Source organism: Callithrix jacchus, chromosome 5 (genome assembly GCF_049354715.1).
Source record: "Callithrix jacchus isolate 240 chromosome 5, calJac240_pri, whole genome shotgun sequence".
Taxonomy (NCBI): domain Eukaryota; kingdom Metazoa; phylum Chordata; class Mammalia; order Primates; family Cebidae; genus Callithrix; species Callithrix jacchus.
Genome location: NC_133506.1, coordinates 41,809,089 through 41,828,284, shown reverse-complemented (window position 1 = coordinate 41,828,284; position 19,196 = coordinate 41,809,089). Strand labels below are relative to the sequence as shown.

General features: G+C 43.2%; 1 protein-coding gene across 2 annotated transcripts in view; it reads left to right on the top strand.

The window, feature by feature from the left end:
• The window catches only part of SLC13A3 (solute carrier family 13 member 3), an 85,302-nt gene that overhangs the window by 49,088 nt on the left and 17,018 nt on the right, over window positions 1-19,196 (top strand). The window contains exons 4-8 of one of the 2 annotated variants that reach the window (XM_035298779.3): window positions 2,283-2,468; window positions 6,067-6,109; window positions 9,122-9,208; window positions 10,176-10,280; window positions 15,373-15,470. In XM_035298779.3, the coding sequence (XP_035154670.1) occupies window positions 2,283-2,468; window positions 6,067-6,109; window positions 9,122-9,208; window positions 10,176-10,280; window positions 15,373-15,470 (519 nt within the window). Of the gene's footprint in view, window positions 1-2,282; window positions 2,469-5,983; window positions 6,110-9,121; window positions 9,209-10,175; window positions 10,281-15,372; window positions 15,471-19,196 lie in introns of both variants that reach the window. The other variant, XM_008996057.5, reaches the window with a different exon arrangement.

The following is a 19,196-nucleotide window of genomic DNA, read 5'->3' as shown; positions in this document are numbered from 1 at the left end:
AATTTGATTCATTATACAGAATAGTTTTCTTTTTTTTTTGAAAAGCAATTACTTTACTGTTATTTTTTATTTATTATACTTTAAGTTCTATGGTACATGTGCAGATTGTGCAGGTTTGTTACATAGGTTTACACGTGCCATGGTGGGGGTTTGCTGCATCCATCACCCTGTCATCTACATTAGGTGTTTCTCCGAATGCTATCCCTCCCGAACCCTTATCCTCCCCTAGCCCCCACCCTCCAGGCCCTGGTGTATGATGTTCCCTCCCTGTGTCCATGTGTTCTTGTTAGAACCGTTTTCTTTTTAAAAAATCTTAATTTCCCCTTTTTTCGGCTTCATTGAACTATAATTGACAAAAATTATATATTTAAAATATACAATGTAATGTTTTGATATATGGGTACATTGTGACATGGTGATCACAGTCAAGTTCATTAACCTATCTGTCTTGTCACCTAGTTACAGTGCTACAGCAGTTCTCAATTTCATTCACTTATAAACATTTCACAATTGCATATGTCAAAGAATACCCTTAAACTAAAAAATAAATGTATTCAGCATCTCACTTCCAGAGGTAGATTGTAACCATTAAATGAATACCATTCTAAACTATTTCTTGATAGAGAGCTATATACATAAGTGCATTTTTACCATGGTGGCTCACACCTGTAATCCCAGTACTTTGGGAGGACAAGAAAGGCAGATCACCTGGGGTCAGGAGTTTGAGACCAGCCAGGCCAACATGGTGAAATTCTACTAAAAATACAAAAATTAGCTGGGCATGGTGGTGGGCACCTATAGTCTCAACTACTCTGGAGGCTGAGGCAGGAAAATCGCTTGAACCTGGGAGGCAGATGTTGCAGTGAGCTGAGTTCATGCCATTGCACTCCAGCCTGGGTGACAGAGTGAAACTCCGTCCCCAAAAATATAATAAATAAATAAAATAAAAATTGATAATGCTATACATGCTGTTTTGTAACCTGCTGGTTCACTTTTTTTCTTCATTCCAGTCTGTTTCCAAAACTTATTTTACTTAATTGAGTATAGCAGACATCATTTCACCTCAATAATGTCAACGTTATGGTCTTTTAATTATGTACTTAATAATTCTTAATTTCAGTATTTCCCAAAACTCTTCAACTGCACAAGGAAAACAACCCAGAAGATAAAAGAGAAAAAAAAGTACATAATTTCACTCCTGGGAAAAGTATCAAAATAATTTGAATATATTTATAGACTTTAAATGCTCTTGTATTCATGAAACATAGCTGTTCCTTTATTTTTATTTATTGTTTGTTAATTTTTTTAGAGACAGGGTCTCACTCTGTTACCCAGGCTAGAGGGCAGAGGTGCAATCATAGCTCACCGCAGCCTCAAACTTCTGGGCTCAATCAAACTTCTGAGGCCCTCCTGCCTCAACCTCCTGAGTAGCTGGGACTACATGTGTGTGCTACCATACCCAGCTGATTAAAAAAATTATTTTAGAGATGGGGTCTCACTATATTGCCCAGGCTGGTCTCAAACTTCTGTCCTCAAGCAATCCTTTTGCCTTGGTCTCCCAAAGTGTTGGAGTTTTGGGAGTGACCCACCACGCCCAGCTGAAACATGAGTATTTATAAAATAAATAAATAGTACTGTGACATGCCTTTTCACTGTAGTTTGTGAATGGACAGCTTTCATCTTACCAAACATCCTTTTAATAGCCACACTGGTGTTCCATCCAGGAAGAGGGTCATCTTTATTATCAGCCCCTTTTTTATGGGCATTTAGACTATTCTTCACTTAAATTATATTTAATGGCATGGTGAATTCCCCTGTACCTATACCTGAGACACTAGTCTATTTCTTTAGGATACATTTTTAGAGTAGAATATCTGAGCTCAAAAGTTGCACCTTGTTACAGGTTTTTTTTTTATTGCATTTTAGGTTTTGGGGTACATGTGCAGAACATGCAAGATAGTTGCATAGGTACACACGTGGCAGTGTGTTTTGCTGCCTTCCTCCCCTTCACCCACATTTGGCATTTCTCCCCATGCTATCCCTCCCCAGCTCCACCCCCGCCGCTGTCCCCCCCCATTCCCCCCAATAGACCCCAGTGTGTAGTGCTCCCTTCCCTGTGTCCATGTGTTCTCATTGTTCATCACCCACCTATGAGTGAGAATATGTTTGATACCTGTGCCAAATTACCTTCTAGAAAGATCACTTAGCTCCCCCAGTCCCTGGGCAGTTTGTGGACTGTTCTCCATGTGTTCTGAATGGCTTCTCTTTGGATTTGTTTAAAGCAAAGACCACTCTGGGGAGACGGAGGTTCCACTGGATCTGCTGGCTGACTCCAGGAAGGAGGAGGAATATCGTGGGAACATCTGGAAGGGCTTCCTCATCTCCATCCCCTACTCAGCCAGCATTGGGGGCACAGCCACACTCACGGGCACAGCCCCTAACCTCATCCTGCTTGGCCAGCTCAAGAGGTGAAAGCAAGAGTCCCCACTGGCAGGGAGGGTTCTGCTCCTCCCTTCCTCATCCCTCATCCATTCACCATCCAGAGAATGTGTATTGAGGGCTTTCTCTGGGCCAGGCTTTGGATACACAGCAATACACAAAACCCAGTGAGATCCCTGCCCTTGGGGAACTTCCATTCTGGCAGGAGAGTCAGACAATAAGTGAAAAAGCAAATGAATATGTAATATATCTGTGTGATAAGTTAGGGAAAAAATATAGCCGGGCAAGCAGGTAGAAGTGAGGAGAGAGGGGTGCTAATTTATGTAGATTGGTCAGGGACACTGGTTCTCTCTGATGGGCTGACATTTGAGCAGATACCTAGAAGGGAATGAGCCATGTGGACACAGGAGGGAAAGGCATTGCCAACAGCAGGTAGTAGCTCCTACAAGGCCAGGAGGTGGGGCTGTTTGGGGCTGTTCCTGGGGAGGTTCAGGAACCAGCAAGAATACCAGGGAGATGAAGAACCTGAGGCGAAGGGAAGGTTAGAAGATATAAGGTTATAGGGGCAAGTGTTGTCTAAGGACACCAGCTTTTCCTCCAAGTCATTGGGGGGTCATGGGAAAGGTGAGAACAGAGTGACCCATCTGGAGGCATGGGTCGGTGGCTGTTCATGGCCCGGGAGAAGCCTTCCAGCCATAAGCAGGGTCCCCCAGTGAAGTGGGCTCTGCTGGGAGCTTAAATCTCCCCACCCCTGGAAGTGGCCAGCAGTGGCTGGGTGGCCGGTAGTCAGGGCATGAGAATAAGAGAAGGGTACTCCAGCTGCACAACTTGCTGCTCCCATTATTTCAAGCCTCTGGTTTCCAAGACTTTAAAAATTCAGTATTTTAAGATCCTGTCTCTAAGACTTTTAGGTTCCAGGATTCTGAGGCAGGGTTTCTAAGATTCCTTGCAGTGGAGATGTAGTATAGGTTCATTTAATTTACATAAATGCAAATGTAAGCATTTGGCAAACAAAGGACAGCAAAAGTATTTGATATTCAACATGGCTCCAAATACTAGCCAACTTCTTTACCTGTCGCCCAACCAAAGAATCAGAAACCTGTGGGGATGAAGGGAGCCCTGCTCATCTCCCCGAGAGAGGTTTGCTATGCACGCAACACTCAGTAACATACATGTGAGTAATTAAAAGTATTTTCACAAGAGATATTAGCACACCCATGTTTGGCCTCATGTGCTGATTTAAAAACCTTAACCCCTGGGTAAGATGAATTGCCACTGCATTCTCAGATTCCAAAATGTTTTGATTTTAAGATTTGATAATGGGAACCAGTGATTCTCAGCCATGCACTGGGAGAAGTGAAAAACAAAAGAAAATATCGTAGGTGTATTTCACCAATTGATTTAAGCCCGCTGAGTTTTACTGCAAACCTCAGATGTCTTTTTTTCTCTATCTTTTAAACAAGGCCTGGCTGTGCCTTGTGGTTTTAGCTTGGTGACAGAAAAGCCAGAAGCAAAGAGAGTCCTATTTCAGGTGTGGGATAGTTTAGGCTCAGCCCTTTAGGGTTCTGCTGAGGGGAAAGGCAGGCATTTGGCATTAGGGTTTGCCAGGGCCCATCCCTGGGGCTGGACAGGAAGATGTGGGCTCTGGGGATGGAGGGCAGGGCCTGGGCTGGGGATGGAGAGAACTGGAGGGAAGAAGTTGTTGTCAAAGCATTTTCAGGCTGCCTGCCTGCCCTGATGTAAGACTTGGTTCAAACCTGAAATGAAACTGGGGAAATTATATGTTTTTTTAAATGTATCTTTCATATTTATATTTTATAAAACATATCTTATGTACATTTAGTATATAATATGTATTAACATATATACACAGTAAAAATATCAAATGTAGGATTTCAGGTAAATTACATGCAAATTGTATGCAACACAATGGCTCGAATATAGACACTCTGGTGTAGGGAGAGGGGATTTAAAAGGAATGCTAGGTAACACATGATTTTGATTCTTTGGTTCAGAACAGGAGAAGCCTGGGGAGACAGGAGAAGTGTGTGCCCTGAGTGGTCCTTTGGCCCTTGTTGCCAAAATACGTTTTATTGGTTTATTCTGATTATAAAATGATAGAGGCACATTACAGAACATTTGGAAAATGTAGAAAAGGAAGTTTGAAATACCTTCAATCCCACTGGAAGATTTTAACAGACTTTCTTCTAGACTTCTCTATATCCATATATTAAATGTGTATATTTTTCATGTTTTTGTCACTTAATACAGTTTTATTGTCTGATTTTATTATTAAAATTTTTTTAGAAAACCTAATTTTTAGTGACTATATGTTATCTTAATTTGGGTGGCATGCTTTAATCCTAGGCATTTAGATTGTTTTCATTTTATAATGATTATTATTTCACTATTACAAATTATGTAACTGACCATACACTTGCTGATATTTTAATATTTTTTAAACAATATTTTTATTTTGTCAAATTACAGAGGTATGTTTATTCACTGTAGAAAATACAAGTAGCGAAAAAGGAGGAAATAAAAAAGCTCTTAGAATCCCACTATATAGAATTTATTCTTTTTTTGTTTATTTATTATGTAATAACTGTTAATGTTTTGGTTTGTTTACTTATTTACCGAGAAATGTCTGTGAGTGTCCATATACTTTTGTATACATCATTCTGTAACTTATTTTTCCACTTTTCAATCTAGCATCTATATTCCTGACCATATTCTGGTTGTTTGTTTTAAAGTTTATTTCAAGTAGTAGAATTTCTGGGTAAAAGGGTATGCACATTTTTAGGACTCTTACTGCATTTTACCAAATTCTTCTCCAGAAGAGAGTATCCTGATGAACAAACATCAAGAATCTGCCTGTTTTCCCACATCTTCACCAGCATTGAGCGTTACTGCCCTTCATCCTTTCAGGCTTGATAATGTCTTAATAAAACTGAGATTGGACACCATTCAGCAGAGAAAGAACTCATTGACATCACCATTGCCTGGACAAAATGTCCAGGGTCTTTGAGCATATATAATAAGGAGGGCAAAGGTTTCCGTCTGCAGATGTGTTATGTTTGACTCCCACATTCATCAGAAACATTTTCATGAATTTCCAACATTTAAACATCACATAATTTCAAGTAAAACCCAAATCTGGGCTTACTGGCCTTGCACTCTTGCATGGCTACCGTGGGGAAGCAAACAGCACCTGACCCCTTTAATGCACCAGCTCCCTTCAATTCTCCATGGCCTGACCCAGCCTGTTTCATTCACTCAGGTACCTGTCTGGCCCCCAGGGGGCAGAGATTTTTGACTATAGTGCACCCATTGGTCCCACTACGTCAGAAGCCAGTAGCCTCTAAAGAAGAGAAAAAAAGGGGGCTTCTATTAGAAGAGGTGGAAAACACTGTTCCCAAGACTACCATGGGACCCTTTCATTCCCCTCTTGACCCATGACTGCTAGTACCTCCTGGTCCCCTCTCCCGTTCCCGAAATGGGCATCGCTGCCCTTGGCCTGTTCTCATCTCCCACTGTTCTCCAGTTTCTTTCCACAGTGTGACGTGGTGAATTTTGGCTCCTGGTTCATTTTCGCCTTCCCTCTCATGCTGTTGTTCCTGTTGGCAGGCTGGCTCTGGATCTCCTTCCTGTATGGGGGCCTGAGCTTCAGGTACCTCTCATTTTTTTCTTGGCAGGTAGAGTGGGGAACCAGGGAGTGGCCTTTCTAGTCTCAGTATCTGCTTATGAAAACTAAGGATGATCATTTCATGTCATATTCTCATTTCTTTACTGTATGTATGTATGTATGTATGTATGTATGTATGTATTTTTACAGACAGGTCTTGCTCTGTCACCCGGGCTGGAGTGTGTGATCGTAGCTGATTGCAGCCTCAATATCCCAGGTTCAAGTGTTCCTCTGGCCGCAGCCTCCCAAGTAGCTGGGACTATAGGCGAGTGCCTCTGTGCCTGGCTAATTAAAAAAAAATTTTTGTGTGTAGAGACAAGGTCTCACTATGTTGCTCAGGCTGGTCTCAAACTTCTGGCCTCAAGTGATTCTTCATATCTTAGCCTCTCAAAGCTCTGGGATTATAGGTGTGAGCCACAGGGCTAGCCATATTCTCATTTCTTGACCTCCCAGGGATTAAGTGAGAGGTGTGGCCTGCCTGCCACACTCAGACCCTCTGTTGATATCACATATTATTAATAATTATTAATGGTGTTGCCTTTAAATAAGGGTAAACACTCTTGACCAGAGAAGAGGGGAGCACACCATTTCCCATTGTATGGGACCGTGGCACAAAAGATAATTTGGGGTGGCATGAGGACAAGATATTAAATAACACCAAATCATATTTTGGGAAATATGCCTTTATCAACTCTCATCACTCTGTTGACTTATGCTGAGGAGAAAGTCTCAGTGGGGTGCTAAAGAAACCTTAATATCTGACATTTCCAAATCAACCTCTTAACAAAGAAAGAGCAAGCTTCAGACCCAGAGACTTGAGCTGGAAATGATGTCTAGCCAAAATGGAATACTGGCACTTCGTTTTCCTGTATTTATTTTGGTTACTTTGGTTATCTTTTAATATGGCTACGTTAATTTGGATAGGAACACATGGTTCTTAAAAATAAAAACAACAGGAAGAGGCATGCAGTGAGAACCCCTCTTCCCAAGGATGCCTACATGAGCCTCTTCACCCAGGATATTTGCCCCAAAAAAGACACACTTTCATTGGTTTCTTGTGCAACCTTCCAGAGTTTTCTTAAGCAAATATGAGCAGACACAAATATCTTTTTCTGGTGACTGGTCTCCCTGACATATTTTGGGTTTGTTTTGTTTATTTATTGATTGAAAACAGAGCCTCATTCTGTCACCCAGGCTGAAGTGCAGTGGTGCCATCCTTGGCTCATTGCAACCTCCACCTCCCAGATTCAGGTGATTCTCCTGCCTCAGCCTCCAGAGTAGCTAGGACTACAAGCTCTTGCCACCAAACCCAGCTAATTTTTTTGTGCTTTTTTTGTTAGAGATGGGGTTTTACTGTGTTGGCCAGGCTGGTCTCAAACTCCTGATCTTAAGTGATCCACCCACCTTGACCTCCCAAAATGCTGGGATTACTGGCATGAGCCACCTGCGCCCAGCTGTTTTTTTATTCTATATTTTTATGTATTTTTTTCTCTTTTACCCTACAGCTATAGCTCAAAGGAAGCAGACATTTTCATAAGATACATTTCCAGAAGTGGGATTTCTGGGTCTGAGAATAAATACATTTTTGTTTTAATAGATATTGTCAAACAATTCTTCATAAAAATTTACATGTTTACTCTCCCATGCACAATGTATGAGCATGTCTGCTTCCCTGCAGCAAAGTGGATTTTTGCCAATCTGATAAGAAAAAAATAACTTGTGTTTATTTTATGAAGAGTAATCTTGGGCAACTTTTTATGTGTTTGGAAGCATATGAAAAGTTTGTTCACTGATATTTTCTTTCCTGTGAATTGTGAAACTGTGTGTTCATATTTTCATACATTTTTCAAATGGGTTATTGGTCTTGTTTTTACTAGTTGCTGGTAGTCTTTATATTTTAGAAAGATGAGTGCTTATTCTGCAATAGAAACTACATTTTTTTCCCTGATTTGTCTTTTGACTTTGCTTTTCTCCATGAAGAATTGTTTAAAAAAATTTTCTATCTTTTCTCACATGGCTTCTGAAATTTTAATTACAACTTAGAAAGGTTTTCCTAATACAGGACTTATAAAAGAATAATCCCATGTTTTCTTCTAGTGTTATATATTTTTACATTTAAACCTCTGATCTACTGGAAGTTCATCCTTATGGTACAGTGTGAAGTTTGGATTCAGCTTCAGTTTTTCTTTTTTTTGTCCCAGATGGTCACCCAGTGTCCTAACACCATTTATGGACACACACATTTTACAGTTTTGATGAAGTCAAGTTTATCTATCTTTGGTGGTTTGTGTTTTTGGCATCATATGGAAGAAACTGTTGCCTATTCCAAGGCATGAAAATTTACCCCTGTCTTTTCTTCTGAGAGTTTTATGGTTTTAGCAGTAACATTTAGGGCTTCAATCCATTTTGAGTTAAATTTTGTTTATGGTGTGAGGTAGGGGTCCAGATTCATTCTTTTCCACATGGGTATCCAGTCGTTGTAGCACCATTTGTTGAAAGTCTATTCCTTCCTCCACTATTCAATCTTGGTACCCCTGTCAAAAATCAATTGGGCACAGATGAATGGGTTCACTTCTGGGCTCTCAATTCTGTTCCATTGATTTATATGTCTGACACCATTTACTGAATTGCCCATATTTTATACACCAATCTGAGGTAGCAACTTTATCATAGACTAAATTCCCATTTGTGATGAGTCTGTGTCTAGATTTTCTATTTTGTTCCATTGATTCCTCTGTTTATTCATGTGCCTGTTTGACCCACTCACAGATTTTAAGCCTGGGAGTCATATGATCAGATTCACATTTTTAAAGACCAGCCAGGCTATACATGAGGAGAACAACTGTAGCAAAGGAAGACAGAGGCAGGGAGACCAGCCATCAGGCAGGCCTGGGACAGAGAGGATGTGGCTTTGTCAGGTGGTGGTGGTGGTTGTAGGTGAGAAGTTAGTTCTACCTGCAGTGGCCTAACCTCCCACTTTCTGTTTCGGGGCTGGAGGAAGAAGAAATCTGAGATAAGAGCCAATGCAGAAGATGGTGCTCGAGCTGTGATTCGGGAAGAATACCAGAACCTGGGGCCTATCAGGTATGTGGGGGTCCTTGGGTTGAGGAAAGAGCTGAGTATTAAATGCTCAGGAGAGCTTCCTCCTGACCTGGGCTTGGGCCCATGGGGGCTGAGCTCCAGGAGAATTTCAGGACCCATGGCCTGGAATCCTGGTGATGGAGGTTGGGAGGTGGTTTACAGAGTCATCCTCTTGCCCTGGTGCTGGGGTAGAAACCTGAGGACCAAAAAGCCCCTCAGGAGGGATCTGCTACCTTCCACCCAAGGCACCGTTTCCCTCCAAATACACAAAATGTTTGGCACTATCTCAGGTGGCTTCCAAGACCTTGTTTAATGCACGTTTCCTACATGGTGAAAATAATGGCTTCAGTAGTACTGTGTTCACAGACCAGCTGTGCCATGCATGTCCTGTGTGGCCTTGGTCCCAGCACTAACCCTCTCTGGGCCCTGCTCTTCAGTCTGTGAAACAGGTACATTTGGTAACTATCTCTTCCAACGCTTGGGGATCCTCTCTTTCCATCTCCTTCCACTCTCTCTCCAGGTCTGTACCCTCTGTGTCTTCTCCTCTCAGTATAGACAGACTGTAGTTTTCTACCTCTCTCTCTCTCTTTTCCTCTTTCTCTTTGCCTACTGCATTTCTGTCTGTCGCACTTTCTCTCTGCTTTTCTGACTCTGTTTCTTACTTTCTTGATTTTCCATAGGACCCTGGGAAACTCCTGGCAATAATGATGCACAAGGTTTTGGGGAGTAAGTGGCTTAAGGCTCAGGAAGGATCCTGAGGGAGTGTGGAAGTCCCGAGACCGGGATTACTTACATCCCATTGGCATCCCTTCCCTTGCTCTGGGCACTCCCTGGGGAGTGGATGACTCCAGCTTTCTCAGAGGCAGAGCCCAGGCTCAGTCACTCCCAGTGGGCATCTACCTGAGCCTGTGTCTGCTGTGGTCTGCCTGAAACCCAGGGTCACCATTGTGCCTGCATGTCTGTGCCACAGGTTTGCCGAACGGGCCGTTTTTGTCCTTTTCTGCGTGTTTGCCATCCTCCTCTTCTCCCGGGACCCGAAGTTCATCCCTGGCTGGGCCAGCTTCTTCACTCCAGGGTGAGGCTCTGGGGACCCCCAGGGTGGAGTCCAACAGGAAGGATTCTGGGCTGGGCCACCTGGAGCTGGAGAGGTGGCAGTGCAGCTAGGGAGACCCATGTCCAAGTTTTCATCTCTTGTCCCATGTGATTATTAATTAACCCTTTTATAATAATCTTATGATTATTATTAACTCTTTCACACTCAAAAGAGTTTAGGTTGTTTAGGTTTGGGTGATAAAACATGATTTCTTGTGTGTTGGAAGCTCTAGATGTGGAGTCAGACAAAACTGGGTTAGAATTCTAGCTCTACCACTTACAAGCTGTGTGCCTGAGCAAATTGTTCATTCATTCAATCAACATTGATTGATAAACTATCATGTGCTAAGCTGGATGCTGGGTACTGGGACACAGAGAAAAGCAAGTAGTTAGACAACAAAATAACGCACTACAATGAGTGCTATGAAGGAAAGAGTGAGAGGGTTATGCTATAAAATAATGGAGAGGGGGCATTGACTTTGGACAGTTCTGGGAAGAGCCAAAGCTTAGGAAGACAGCAGGTGGAAGCAGTGGAGATGCACTGAGAATGTCTACTGAAGCCTGAGACAGAACAAACTTAACATGCTTGAGAAACTGAGAAAAACCCAGTGGGACCAAGGCCTGGTGAGAAAAAAGGAAAGGGGGTGAGAAAAGATAGGTGAGGGCCAGATCAGAGTGTCTTTTTGGGTATGTTAAGCATTTTGATTTTTTTTTTTCCGTGATTAGTGAGCAGCCATTGGAACCCTCCAATGGTTAAACTACTTAACCTCTCTGTGCCTCAGTTTCCTAATCTGTAAATGATATTATAATAGTACATTTCTCATTGGCTTGTTGTAAAGATAAATGAGTTAATACATGTCAAGTGATTAGAATGGCTTATAGAAAGAACTCAACAATTGTTAGCTATATTCATTAGGAAATGGGTAGTGGGGGCAAAAATATAGATGAGGAGAACAGTTAGGACCTATAACCTCATCTAGATGGCCCATGTCTTTTGGAACAGGGGTGAGCAAACTATAGCTCAGGGGCCAATTCTGGCCCGCCACTTGATTTTGAATGGGTTTTACATTTTTTTAATGGCTGTGGAAAAATCAAAAGACAACATCTTGTGATGCACAAAAATTATATGAAATTCAAATTTCAGTGTACACATAAAGTTTTATTGACACACAGCCACACCTATTCAATTACTTATTGTCTATGGCTGCTTTCATGCTCCAATGTCAAATGTGAGTCCAGACGAACACCATGTGGCCTGTAAAGCCAAAAATACTTATTGTGTGGCTTTTTACAGGAGGCATTTGCTGACCCCTGTTCTGGCAGATGGCCTAAGTGAAGGTGGTAGCAATGGCGATGCAGCAGTCAAGATATCTTTCAAAATTAAATGTGGGGCTGGGTTGGATTTAGGGGGGTATTAATGAAAGGAGTGTGTGCATGAATGGTGGTTAGTTAGAGAAGAATATTTTTAGGGGCTGGGAATGGCTTATTCATAATTCTATTTTGGTCTTGGTTTAGGCTTGTCAAGCTCAGTAGGCAGCTGGATATGAAGGACTGGAGCTTAGAGATGTTTAGGTTGCAGACATTAATCTGGGAGTCATTGTGTAAATTTTGGAGTTAAATCCATAGGAATTGATGGGCTCAGCTATGGAAAGTGTATAAGGAGAGCATAGAAGACCATGAGGAACCCTAGCACTTGGGAGCTGGGGAGAGGAAAATGAATTTACTGGAGAAATGGAGAGATGATGAGTGAGGTAGAAGGAACTTACAGCTATGGACCAGCAGAAGCCAAGAGAGGGGAGTGTTTTAAGAAGAGTGAGTGGGCACTGTGTCAAATTCTGGCATGAGTGGGAACATGATTAAATAGAGATTTATCTGCAGGGTTTGGCGAAATCTGATTATTTCAATTAGCCCCATCCAAGAGAGATATACTGTGAGCCATATATGTATTTTAAATTTTTTAATAGCTACGTTAAAAAGTGAAAAGAAACAGATGACACTGTTAATATATATTTTATGTAAAAATTATTAGAGAGAATTTTGCATTCTTTTTTCATATGAAATCATCAAAGTCTTGTGTGTGTTTTACATTTAAAGCACATGTCAGTGTGGTCTTGGCACATTTCACATACCCACTAGACCACCTGTGGCTTGTGGCTACCATGCTGGGCAGTACACAATCCACATATCTCACCCTCTGTGCCTCAACCTCTTCCCTGGTAAAATGGATGATATAAATTCAGATTTCCTGAAAGTTGGCATAAGCAAGAAACAATATAATTTCATGAAGCCATGAAGCTCTCATTGCTCTTACTATTTTTTTTAATTTTTCCAAAATATAGGTACTTCATTTTTTTCAGATGCAAAATGGATGTTACAAGCATCCCAACAATACAGAAAATGTGAAAATCAGCCAAATCTCAGTCTCTAGTTCTGATATACATCTTTCCTGCCTTTTAAAAAAATGCCTATCTGAGAACTGTTATACATTGTGATCACGTTGTTACTGGACTGTACACATTTGTCAAAACTTGTTAAACTATACCCTTAAAATGGGTGCATTCAGGCCGGGCGTGGTGGCTCAAGCCTGTAATCCCAGCACTTTGGGAGGCCGAGGCGGGTGGATCACGAGGTCAACAGATCGAGACCATCCTGGTCAACATGGTGAAACCCCGTCTCTACTAAAAATTACAAAAAATTAGCTGGGCACAGTGGCGCATACCTGTAATCCCAGCTACTCAGGAGGCTGAGGCAGGAGAATTGCCTGAACCCAGGGGGCGGAGGTTGCGGTGAGCCGAGATCGCGCCATTGCACTCCAGCCTGGGTAACAAGAGTGAAACTCCGTCTCAAAAAAAAAAAAAAAAAATGGGTGCATTTTATCGCATGTTAATTACACCTCAACGAAACGTATGCCAATTGGCTTTTAGAACCCTATTAAAAGAGGATTTTTTAAAACAGAAATATGATCACATCGCCATATTATTTGTAATCTGCTTTTTAATTTTGTATTGAATTTCAAAAGTTACGCATACTCATAACAAACTCAAACAATGCTGAATTGAAAAAGGACAAGTTGGTGGCTCTTTATCCACTTTATGTCCCACTGTCCAGAGATGATTGCAATGAGGAGTTTGGTGTGTGATGTTCCAGATACGCACACATATCTTCATATGTACACACATACAAATATGTATACACGTAACACAAGACTGGAAAATGTAATCATATGATCATGGGCGACTTGCCCTTTTGGACTGACTTCATCCCTTTTTTAAATTTTATTTTCTTGGACTCAGGTCACAACTTCATCCTTTTATTTTATTGATTTTTTATTTTTTATTTTTTTTGAGACAGAGTTTCGCTCTTGTTACCCAGGCTGGAGTGCAATGGCGCGATCTCAGCTCACCGCAACCTCTGCCTCCTGGGTTCAGGCGATTCTCCTGCCTCAACCTCCCGAGTAGCTGGGATTACAGGCACGCACCACCATGCCCAGCTAATTTTTTGTATTTTTAGTAGAGAAAGGGTTTCACCATGTTGACCAGGATGGTCTCGATCTCTTGACCTCGTGATCCACCTGCCTTGGCCTCCCAAAGTGCTGGGATTACAGGCTTGAGCCACCGTGCCCGGCCAACTTCATCCTCTGCAGATGTACTCTACAACACTGCAGAGTACTCTACAGAATGGGAACACTTCGATTTATTTAACCAATTCCTTATCGGATTGTGTTCAGTGCTTCAAATAAACACTTTTAAAATAAATTTTACAGGGTATCTTCATAGTATTTTTATGTCAATACATAGGGTTGACATTACCTTTTATCTTTTTTTAAACAGATGCATGTATTTCATAATGTGAATGGAAGATAATTTCTTTAAACATGTGTCTATTGAAAATCTTCCATTTTTTTTAACTCTTACCAATAATAAACATCCTTGCCCATAATCTGTGTACAAAAGTACGACATTTTCCAAGGTTCAATTCCTAGCAGTAGGATAACTGGATCAAAGGGTATTCACATGTAACATCTGAAACATGTTGCCAAATGCTCAGGAGGTTCAACTGGTTTATTCTTTCACTAAGGGCATGTGTTCCCAACACCCTCACTGGTTTTACTCCCTTCTCCAAGTCTTGCCTGTGGCAGATGAATGGTATACCATTAGTGTTTTGCTCTGTATTTCTCTGATGATGGTGATACTGACCATCTCTTCCAACTTCTTGTCTATTTAAATCCTCTCCTTTCCAAGTGTGTGAGTGGGCAGAGCTTTGGTTAGCAATGAACTCTAGACTTCATTGAACTTGGAGCCAGAGCAATCTGAGTCTCAGATTCTGGAGCAATCTGAGTCTACAGAATGGGGGTACTTGGATTTCCTTAATCAACTCCTTATTGGATTGTGTCCAATGCTGCAAACCAAAACTTTAAAAATAAAATTTACAGGGTATCTTGGTTATATCTAGGTGTATGTCAATTTAACAAAATGACTTGAACAAGTGGTTTCTGCTCTCTGACCCTCTGATTTCCCACCTGGAGTGGAAAGTGCCTGCCCTGAAGGCTTAATGTGTACAGAGCTCCTCCTAAAGACACATTGTGGATGCTTGAAAGGTGACAGATTTTGAGGGGCCGTGAGGCTGAGTCAATCTGGGTTCTACTGGTGTGAGTGGGCTGTATCGATGTGGTGAGCTGCCCATCCCAGGAGTGATTCAAGCACAAGCTGAACAAATATAGGGCTCTTACAGGAGTCCTAGTTAGGGTGATTTATGGGGTTTCCAAAGACTCCAATATTCTGCTGCCCTCAGATTCTCCCCTCCTTGGTTGAGTCCTTCTTCCTAGGGTCCTTGAGTTGGGAGGATAAGCATTTGCCTGGGCCCAAGCAGCATCTAAATACCCCAAGGGAGCTGCAAATAAAGAGCTTTGCACCATGCAGAGGGCATTGCAGGACAGAATCTAGTGACCCAGCCTCCAACAATGTCCCCTTCAGAGAAGGCCTAATTCCCTTCCACAAATCCTCATTTACAAATCTGCCAAACCTCGGCCCGCTGAGATGCCCAGGGTCACATGTTTTGGGGCCTTCTCATTGTAGGTTTCTTTCTGATGCTGTCACCGGCGTGGCTATTGTCACCATCTTGTTCTTCTTCCCATCCCAAAGGCCCTCTCTCAAGTGGTGGTTTGACTTCAAAGGTAAGGTGGTCAAGGATGGGGTCTCAGTGGGGACTGCAGCGTGGAGTGTGGTCATCAAGGGCCTGGAGCTCGCTTCTGCACTAACCACGTGGTCCTTCCTCCTTTCTGTCTGAGCTGTGGCCTTGTCTGGGGACTTAGGACTGCCCCAGGTGATAGCCCAGGACAGGGGTTAGCCACTATAGTCTCCAGACCAAATCCAGCCGGCTCTCTGTTTTTTGAACAGCCTGTGAGCTAAGCATAGTTCTCAGATTTTTAAATGGTTGCAAAAAAAAAAAGAAAGAAAAACATTTCATATCATGTGAAAGTTACATGAAATCCAAATTTCAGTGTCTATTCATCAAGTTTTGCTTTCCCCTAAGAAATGTATGGAAATTAATTTTCTTTAGTTGTATAAGTACCTACACAAAAGCCTCAATTTTGCCTTTTGGCCCAAAAAGCAAAACAAGGTTTATTTCTCTTGTCCTTTGCGGAAAAATGACCCCTTAGCTCAAAGCAGAAGTCGCACCTTGGTTGTCCAAGGAGCCACTTATGGAAGGTACAAACTGGGTTTCAACTATACAGGAGGTGGTGGGGATTGAGGGAAAACTGCCTAAAGGCATTCAGATTTTTTTTTTTAAATTACTGAGTCCCTCTAGCCAAAATGGCCTTCAGATTGGCGTCCAGCAGAAGTCTGCCAGAAGTCTGCCAGAATGTGACGCCAACACCTGAGGCTGCCACCTGGGGCAGTTGGATGAGCTCCTCCAGAGTCAGGAAATAGGGATCATAATCGAACTGTTTTCTTTCTTTCTTTCTTTCTTTTTTTTTTTTTGAGACGGAGTTTCGCTCTTGTTACCCAGGCTGGAGTGCAATGGTGCGATCTCGGCTCACGGCAACCTCCGCCTCCTGGGTTCAGGCAATTCTCCTGCCTCAGCCTCCTGAGTGGCTGGGACTACAGGCACGCGCCACCATGCCCAGCTAATTTTTTTTTGTATTTTTAGTAGAGACGGGGTTTTACCAGGTTGACCAGGATGGTCTCGATCTCTTGACCTCGTGATCCACCTGCCTCGGCCTCCCAAAGTGCTGAGAGAACTGTTTTCTGTTGTTGAGAAAAATAGTAGATGAACTTTCTTGGCTTTATTTATTTATTTAGACAGGGTCTTGCTCCATTGCCCAGGTTAAAGTGCAGCTGCACAATCTCGGCTCACTGCAACCTCTGCCTCCTGGGTTCAAGCGATTCTCATGCCTCATCCTCTCTGTTAGCTGGGATTATAGGCACCACCACCATGCCCGCCTAATTTTTGTATTTTTAGTAGAGATGGGATTTTACTATGTTAGCCAGGCTGGTCTCAAACCCCTGACCTCAGGCTATCCGCCTGCCTCGGCCTCCCAAAGTGCTGGGATTATAGGCATGAGCCACCGTGCCTGGCCAGTATATTTATTTGTTTATCACCTGACATCCCCCCTGAAATATAAGTTCTCCAAGGAGATGAATTTTCTGTGTTTTGGCCACTTCTGATATCCTTAGAGCCCAGAAGAATGTTTGACACATAGCAGGTACTCAACATATATTTGTTAAACAAATAGCCAAGGACATGCTCTGGGCAAGACCCTGGGATGAGTCCCTTGCACAGAAGGACCGTTTGATCTTTCCAGTTAGCCTCCAAGGGAAGTGCTGTTACCCTATTTTACAGAAGGGGAAATTGAAGCATGGAAAGGTAGTGACACTGGCCCAAATCACACAGTTGGGGCACAGCAGAGCCAGGATTCAAGTCCAGTTCAAAGCCTGTACCTTTAGCCACTGCTCTAGACAGCAAACTGGCATCAGCTTGAGCTGGAGTGGGAAATCCATGTAGTCAGAGGTTGTGCTTATGAGAAATAGCAGTAAAGCCATGATTGGGTGGGAAAACAGTAAAAACCGTGGTAGCTAACATTAACTGAGAGCTCAGCATGTGACAGGCAGTCTGATAAGCATTCGACATTTAATCTGCATTACATGGGACCCTGCTCAAGGCCTTCTTCCTTCCCCCGTCCCATCCACCCTTACTTGCTGTGTCGGGTGAGTCACTTCACTTTTTCAGTCTTCTTGGACTTCTTTAATGAAATGATATTTTATCACCTGAAGGCAAAGGGCGGGGGCCACCTGCCATGTCTGGTTGCCTTGTCCAGTTCTGGGCTTATCGTATGTTGCATTTGGCCCAAGAATCTCCTCCAGGTTTATGACACCTACACTGCATGTAGATACCATGGGCTGCATACACCTGTGGGTTGCATGCACCTGTGAACTGCATACACCTGTGGGTTGCATGCACCTGTGAACTGCATACACCTGTGGGCTTCATACACCTGTGGACTGCCTGTACCTGTGGACTGCATACATCTGTGGACTGCATGTACCTGTGGACTGCATACACCTGTGGGCTGCGTACACCTGTGGACTGCATACAGCTGTGGGCTGCATACACCTGTGGGCTTCATACACCTGTGGACTGCATGTACCTGTGGACTGCATACACCTGTGGACTGCATATAGCTGTGGACTGCATACACCTGTGGGCTTCGTATACCTGTGGACTGCATGTACCTGTGGACTGCATACACCTGTTGGCTGCATACACCTGTGGACTGCATACACCTGTGGGCTGCATACACCTGTGGGCTTCATACACCTGTGGACTGCATGTACCTGTGGACTGCATACACCTGTGGGCTGCATACACCTGTGGGCTTCATACACCTGTGGGCTTCATACACCTGTGGACTGCATGTACCTGTGGACTGCATACACCTGTGGACTGCATATAGCTGTGGACTGCATACACCTGTGGGCTTCGTATACCTGTGGACTGCATGTACCTGTGGACTGCATACACCTGTGGGCTTCGTACACCTGTGGACTTCATACACCTGTGGACTGCATACACCTGTGGGCTGCATACACCTGTGGGCTTCATACACCTGTGGGCTGCATACACCTGTGGACGGCATATACCTGTGGACTGCATACACCTGTGGGCTGCATACACCTGTGGACTGCATACACCTGTGGGCTGCATACACCTGTGGGCTTCATACACCTGTGGACTGCATGTACCTGTGGACTGCATACACCTGTGGACTGCATATACCTGTGGACTGCATACACCTGTGGGCTTCGTATACCTGTGGACTGCATGTACCTGTGGACTGCATACACCTGTGGGCTGCATACACCTGTGGACTTCATACACCTGTGGACTGCATGTACCTGTGGACTGCATACACCTGTGGGCTGCATACACCTGTGGGCTGAATACACCTGTGGGCTGCATACACCTGTGGACTGCATGTACCTGTGGACTGCATACACCTGTGGGCTTCGTACACCTGTGGACTTCATACACCTGTGGACTGCATACACCTGTGGGCTGCATACACCTGTGGGCTTCATACACTGTGGACTGCATATACCTATGGACTGCATACACCTGGGGGCTGCATACACCTGGGGGCTACATACACCTGTAGACTGCATACACCTGTGGGCTTCATCTACCTGTGGGCTGCATGCTTGTTGGTAAAGGAATTTAATTAAGTAGTTTTTATTATCTTTATTTCCTGATTATAAAATCTTGTTTTAGATAAACCACTGTGTTACATTTGGAAAACGCTCAAAAAGAGAAGCAAAATGCCCAAAACTGCTGGACCAGGAACTGTCCTGGGAGATGAGGAACTGCCTTAAAGAGCCAGACCCATCCTCCCTGCTTCCCT